We start from the raw sequence: 6,895 nt of genomic DNA, 5'->3' as shown, positions 1-6,895 counted from the left end.
TCATTATATGCTAATGCCTGCATGTAGGGGTTGAGTAAAGCCTGCTTCAGGCAGGGAGAACACCAAACTAGAAATTAGAACTAGGGCCTTGGCCCGGTCCCGCCAATGCCTAATGCTATGATCTTGGACATGTCTTCTCTGTAGAATAGAGATACCTCTTCTTTGCCCTAATGTTCCAGAATTCTGTGATCAAAAGAATGCATTTAATGAAACTGCGCCCTTTGAAAATTATTTTTTAAGAGTCTTATAAGGTCTCCCTGTCATTCAGAAATAACATTTTTTTTTGCCTCAGAAGGCTTATCAGTCAACATTATGTTGAAGAAGTCAGTGTCTTGTTCCTAATCATAAGAATAATAGCCAAACATTTACCAAATGCCTACCACGTGCTTTCTATGAGATGCTCTATGAGCTTGCTTTAAATAGCACAGCAACCCCAGGAAGACAGTAGGATGTCACTGTCCTTTCACAGAAGGGAAAATTGAGGCTTATAAAGGTTAGGTGACTTGGCAAAGGTCACACGGCTGGTGGACTGTACTTCAGCCTCTAAACCCAGGTGTCGCCAACCCTAACGTGTAAGTTGCTTCAACTGGTTGTTTTCAGCTCTAAAACTGTATTCTGGAAAGAACTCCAGGTGGGGAACACTAAAATCAAACCATTATCATATATCAGTGTCTCACCATCCAAGTTGAGCCAGAAAGCAGCCTAGTGAATCTGTGCTCTTCCACAGTCTTGGTCATGTTCCCTGCAGTTTGCGTTCCTGATCTAAGCTGTGAGACTGTCGACATGTACCATCATGTGAGACATCACATACATATGCAGCTAAGTCATATACATCTAAATATTTAGCAAAACCAGATTTCAAGACACTCTAAAATGTACTGCAAAATGTACAGCATTTATTCACATACAGACAAAAAGGCACAAATTCTACTAAATAGTTCAACAAAAAAATACAGCTGTCCTCAACTAGTTTTATAAATACTTTCAAAAAGGGGGTAGAAATAAATACAGGATTGGGCCATGTAATATAAAATAGTCATCTCTACATATACTTTGTTTAATTCTGATTTTTAACTCTTCATGCACCTTTTTTTTCAACTTTAGCTGAATGGACACCAAGCTAGGCACATAGTGAAAAATCCTCTGTACAAGGTTACAAATGTAATGACAAGTTTGTCCATTTCAAAATAATTAAGATTTGTACACAACACATATAACCCTTCATTTAGATTTTGTGTTTATAACCTAACAAATGACATTCCAGGCAACTTTACAAAAGTTTAACTAGCCTACATTTTGACATAATACATTGATCATAATCAAAGATATTTCTTGGTCAGGATGCACAAGGAAAGATAGATAAAGCTTTAAAAAACAAAAAAAAAAAAGAAAAAGAAGGAGGAGAAGGAGAAAAGAAGGCAAATGGTTCCGTACTCAGAGTGCAGGTGGGCAGGTTCGGCTGGCTGGTTGCTGCTCATGCGGCCACGTACAGAGTTCCCAGCAGGACATGAAACTCACCCACTCACAGAGCTATCATTACACTGTGCCAGAGAAACTGAGCTCTGTACCATTTGCATTTCAAAGCAGGAATTAAAAGTGTGGGCTTTTTGTTTTTGGGTGTTTAGTTCTTGTGTGGGTTTTTTTTTTATTTTTATTTTTTGTTTTGTTTTGTTTTTGGTTCAGCATAACTTGGAACGTTTGAAAGCTTTTCAACCTAAATGTGGGGAAAAAACAGGTAAGGCATTATTTTTGCACAAAACTAGCATTCCTAATAGTGCAAATGAATCTGGTACCTCTTATAATGGTGAGAGGTCATACACTTACTAGAATTAATTTAGATTTTCTTTTTATGGCTTGACAAATTATCCCTCTATATATTCTACTCTCACCCAGAGCTGTTGCTGTAGTCAAAAGATAACTGTAAATCGAGTCCACCTTCTCCTGTATCCAGCAAAAGGTTTTTTGCTCATATGCAAAAAAAAAAAAAAAAGATTTTTAAATTATGCCGAGTTAATGTACAACTTGGATTCATAAGAAACTTCTAGTATCTGTAGCAACAGTTTATCTGGACAACAGTCTTTGAAAAATGAGCCCCATAGCTCAAAAATAGTCAATCTAAAAACCTGGGTCATTCTTTCCCCTCCCCTGAATTAGCTACTAAAATGTATTCGAAAAGTTAAGACTTGGTTTGAAAATGTCATACATACAATGGGGATGTATCAGATCTACTATTTGATCATCTGATAAAACTTGCATAGCAAGATGGAATTCAATAAGCCTTTTTCCTTGTTGACAATCGTCCGGAAGACTTGAAAGGTAACTACAGAACTCAAAGCATTACTCATTAAGTATCAGAATGTCCCTGCCACATGGAAACAAATGTATAAATGAATCAGGAATCTGAATACTGATATTAACAAACTAAAGGATAATTTAGGGGAAGTTGGGCTTGTTCCAAGTGCCCATAACTCTAAATCTCATTGCTACTTAAACTTTCCTTAAGTTTGATTCACAACTACATTGAATTCCAAAAAAAAATTAACAGGACCTTAACACTATCCACTGTCTTAATACATAATGCACTGCAGCGAGTGCAGAAACAGAACATTGTACTCAAATTTAATGCTAAATTTATTATTGCTGATAACTTACTAGTTATTGCCGTTTGCAATTAGAAAGTCCAAGTTACGAACTAGAGCTTAGAACTCTGACTCCAGAAAACCTATTACACTTCAATCTCTTTCCTGTATAACCTTGGTCAATCAATGGTAAGAGGTTATCGCAACTTATTGCCTTTCTATTTTTTTTTTAAATATAACCTATTTTGCTTTTTTTTTGTTTTGTTTTTCTTGTTTTTTTTTTTTTTTTTTTAAAGGAATCTGTTCATGTTGGAAGGCCGGATTCCCCAACATATGCACTAGTGGTCGGCTCTGGGAAATATGAGTCACCAGAGTCTGGAAGTTCATCATCACTTGAACTTGAATAGCCATTGTATTGTTGGAAGCCAGATGGCCAGTTTTTGCCAATGGCCAGCGAAAGCCCAAGCTGGCCCAAAAGGCAGTGGTTAGGGAAGAGAAAGGTCAAAAGGACTGGTAAAGACGGGACCTCAACTGCCCTTTCTCACAGATGGAACTTTGTAATGGCTTCACCCTCCACCAGCCCTATATCCACAACACATTCAAGGGCTTCCGGCAGCAGGACCTTGCTTACATTTACCCTAAATCTCCAGGCTCCAGCGGCTCTACCCTGTCCCTTCAGATCTTCCAGTAATGACTTTTAAATTTTCTCTTCCCTCATCTGCTATATTTACACGTGAATTCCCTAGAGTTACTGAAGCTTCAGAGCTACTGCCCGTATACTATAATGCAACAAAAACAGCCTTGTGGGCCAAAGTATAAATAGGATTTCAAGATCCACCACAGTCCTAGAAAATAAGTTTTATGGGCTATTAAATGGTACGTGAGCATTTCTCAAGAACCACATCTGATTCTGTATATTCAGGTAACCAAGAGTTTGTGCTTTGGGAAGAATACAGAGGGCAGTAAAAGCTCATGAGGCTTATTTAAAAGCCTTGCCCTCTTTAGAAACTTAATTCATCCATTCTTATTTTAGTGTTTAATTCAGCCTCTAGTCTTAGCAGTGTCTTACGGTTACAATCTAACTCTTGTGTTTCCTCAACAAGTTGCAAATAACACACTTCTCACAACAATGATTTATAAATGACTCAAAAAAAAAGATTCAATCTGAATTGCAAGTAAATGTGTTTGTGCAGCTCAGGAGTGACGGGTTTCTGCTCGTCCCCCGTGTCTGAACTCTCGCCTACCCCGTGACAAGCCCGTGGTGCTCCCAAGCCATCTCTGCTTCATCAAGAGGCCAAAATGCTTCTCCTGATAATGTCTGTCCTCCTATTAATGGTGCTGCTGGCATGTATACATTTCTTTTCTGATGCCTCGCTCTCTGAGTCACTCATCTCTACATCAGGGACGTACCCGTCATTCTCGTTGTCAGATTTCAACTTGCTCTTTGCCCTCTCCTTGGCTGGAACTCGGCCTAAGCCCAGATAGGGGTAGTCTGAGTGCTGGTGGCAGGCCCCCTCGTGGGCCTCTCCCTGCTGCTGCCGTTCCCCCTTCTTTGGAATCCGGAATCCTCCCCAGTTCTTCACTGGGCTGGCAGGTGTTGTAGGCACTTTGACTGCAGTCTGGTTATAGTTTACTTTGATTAGGGAGCCGTTGCACTTGGGCACCATCTCTTTCCTCGTGCCGGGTGCTGACTGCCCCACTCCAGGGGAGGTGGCAGCTCTTGTGTTGTCCACGTGCCTCTGGGACACGTCTGTGGACCTGAGAGGCTTGTGACTCTGTTTGAAAGGTCTGTCCTTCAAGTCTCCCTTACCAAGATCACAATGAAAACGATGGTCTCTTCTGCTCCCGTGGTCTGGCATCACCACGCCGTTTTTCTGTTGTGCTGATATGAGACGTGCTTCTGCAAAGGTCTTTTCAAAACTCAAAAAGCTCTCTGGGACCACCATCCCCTCCCTTCTGCTGCCCAGGTCTGGCTGCTTTAGCAGGGTTTTGCCTTCACTCCCAGCACTGTTCTGCAATGGATCTCGCTTATGGGGCTTTTTCATCGAGTGAACCAAGGAAGTACCCATTTGCTTCCTGAAGAACGCAGAATGCCACTTCAAGTCCTCTATCTTGGGGGCATCGGGGCCCACAGAAGGGCTGTTAAACAGAAGCATGTTTTCCAGTGACGAGGAGGAAGAAGAAGGCGGCGCACCTACGAACACAAAAACCACACATCAAGGAAAGTTACAGCAGAGGCAAATCCAGAACAATAAAATTCCAGACCCTCAGCAGGGCCTTCCCACCCAACAGTAAAACACACAGCCACCCACTTTGTAAAAGTTCGGTTTTTATAGTAAAGGTATTACCTGCCGTGAAATCTGAATACTCAGTATCCTCTATTTTCTAAAACAGCTTAAGTTCATGTACTTTTTCATGAAACAATGTCTTTTCAAGGAATACATTTTCCGTCAAACAAAATAACTGATCTGATTTTCAAATGGGATTCACTGCGGAATCCGTCTGCGGTGAAGCAAGCACTGCTTCCACCCGGTCTCAGAGCAGCGCCTGCCAAGAGCTGCCACCTGCCACGCCTACAGACGGGGTGGGGGTGGGGGGTGGGGGTGAGGCTGGGGGGGCTGGGGGGACTGGGGCTTTTAAGGTTCTTTCTCCAAATTATCTACACCCTCACAGGGCTACATGGCTATGATGAGGATAAATACACGTCAATTGTGAAATGAATAAAGGAAGGTGTTTGAAATCATTCTTGACACAGCGTACATCTGTTTACTCTCATATGTAAAACCCATTTGTGGAATTAAACTGAATTGCCATCCAACACAAGGATAAGTTAAATTGGTGTTTTTCAAACATTTCTGAGGCGAATCACAGTAAGAACTAAGTTTCACAATGTAACCCAGTAAAGCTCACTTCTCCTGCAATCATATTAGCCTCATGGCCTGATAGGCACTGTGACAGTTTCTGTTCTATTTCATTTGTTTTAATGCTAGTGATGACCTGCTAAATTCATCTCACGACCCGGTAATAAACTGTAACCCTCAGTTTGAAAACTATAGGGTGAATTCGTAACATACTAGAGTTCATCCGAAGGACCACGTTCCTGCAAGAGCCTCCAGGGCACCTACAAAGAGCAGTTTTCATGTTTCCTGAGTTATGAACCACCAGGAAAACAAGGTTCCCCCCCAGAGTAGCAGGCAGGAGCCCTTGTGAGAGTTTAACTGCTGAGCGGAAACGGACACTGCATGTAAACAGAACAGAGCTAGCAACTCTAAACGTAAACTTATCATGACCGTAGGGGAGGGTGTTTTACAGTCTGCTGGTTTAGAAATGGCTGCTTTCTCAATAATCAAACTCAGGGTCAACCGTCACGCCACACGTATTCTTTCTTTTATGCAGTCACCTAATGTGGGAAAATAGGAAGGTAAGAGGGGCTATTTTCCAAGCTCTGATTCTCTCCTGACTTGGGATCCATGTCTCTGAAGGGCCTCTGACTCTCATAAGTATTGTCTCCACCGAGGACACTCATCCAGCAGAAGGGCCCTGCCCATCTTCGGAACCACGGGACAGTTTAAACCGTGGATCCTAGTGACACACATTAAGTCAGGGCCATCTCTGCCTCCCTCGGAATCATCTCTCTTACAAGGTAGATCGGTGTGAGGCACGAACGACACAACTGAAAGTCTCAAACTGCAAGGAGAAAAAAGGCATCCCAAGGGGTTTCCACTTCATTCCCTGGGGCAGTTCACAGGAAGATTACCACTGCTTCCAACCCGTCATACCTAGTGTGGGTCATTCCTCAGAGGGTGGCGAGGACCCCTTTTCCTGTTCTGGAACAGCAGTAGGACTTCTGAACGTAGATCTGCATTACATCTGTTACACAAAACACTTCCTAACCTTGTTAAGAAGCTCCACCACTTACCAAAAAACCTCAGCCACGAAATACAAGGGGGAAAAAAAAAAAAACTGCCTGCAATAACCATGAAAAACGACTCAAGTGAAATCAGATGAAAACGTTCTTTACAGCTTATTTTCGTAGGTAATCACTCATTACGTAAGGACTTTTAACAAGAGTCACAGAAAGCCCTCCACTGGCAAAGCTCCACAGACACAACCTGCACTAATGATCCTGGGCGGCAGCAGCTCGGCCTCTGCAGCTGGAGGCCGGGTGATCTGCACCAGACAGCCTTGGGGTGGGGGTGGGGGGGCTGCTGTTTACACAAGGACACACCACGGGCAAGGGAGAAAACAGGTCCCCTATTTTATCTGCATTCAAGTAGGAATAATGAAGAGACGGAAGTTCACCTTAAAGAATCTGA

General features: G+C 42.4%; 1 protein-coding gene across 8 annotated transcripts in view; it reads right to left on the bottom strand.

The window, feature by feature from the left end:
- Window positions 1–876: 876 nt before the first annotated feature.
- The window catches only part of JADE1 (jade family PHD finger 1), a 68,138-nt gene continuing 62,119 nt past the window's right edge, over window positions 877–6,895 (bottom strand). For all 8 annotated transcript variants that reach the window (XM_033419422.2, XM_033419418.2, XM_033419421.2 and 5 more), the window contains one exon: window positions 877–4,773. In XM_033419422.2, coding sequence (XP_033275313.1) covers window positions 3,866–4,773 — 908 coding nt within the window. In that variant the 3' untranslated portion in view covers window positions 877–3,865. The remainder of the gene's footprint in view (window positions 4,774–6,895) is intronic.

The sequence above is a fragment of the Orcinus orca genome, chromosome 4 (genome assembly GCF_937001465.1).
Source record: "Orcinus orca chromosome 4, mOrcOrc1.1, whole genome shotgun sequence".
In the NCBI taxonomy this organism is placed as follows: domain Eukaryota; kingdom Metazoa; phylum Chordata; class Mammalia; order Artiodactyla; family Delphinidae; genus Orcinus; species Orcinus orca.
The sequence above is the reverse complement of the archived record's forward strand: the minus strand, read 5'-3'. Positions and strand labels throughout refer to the sequence as shown.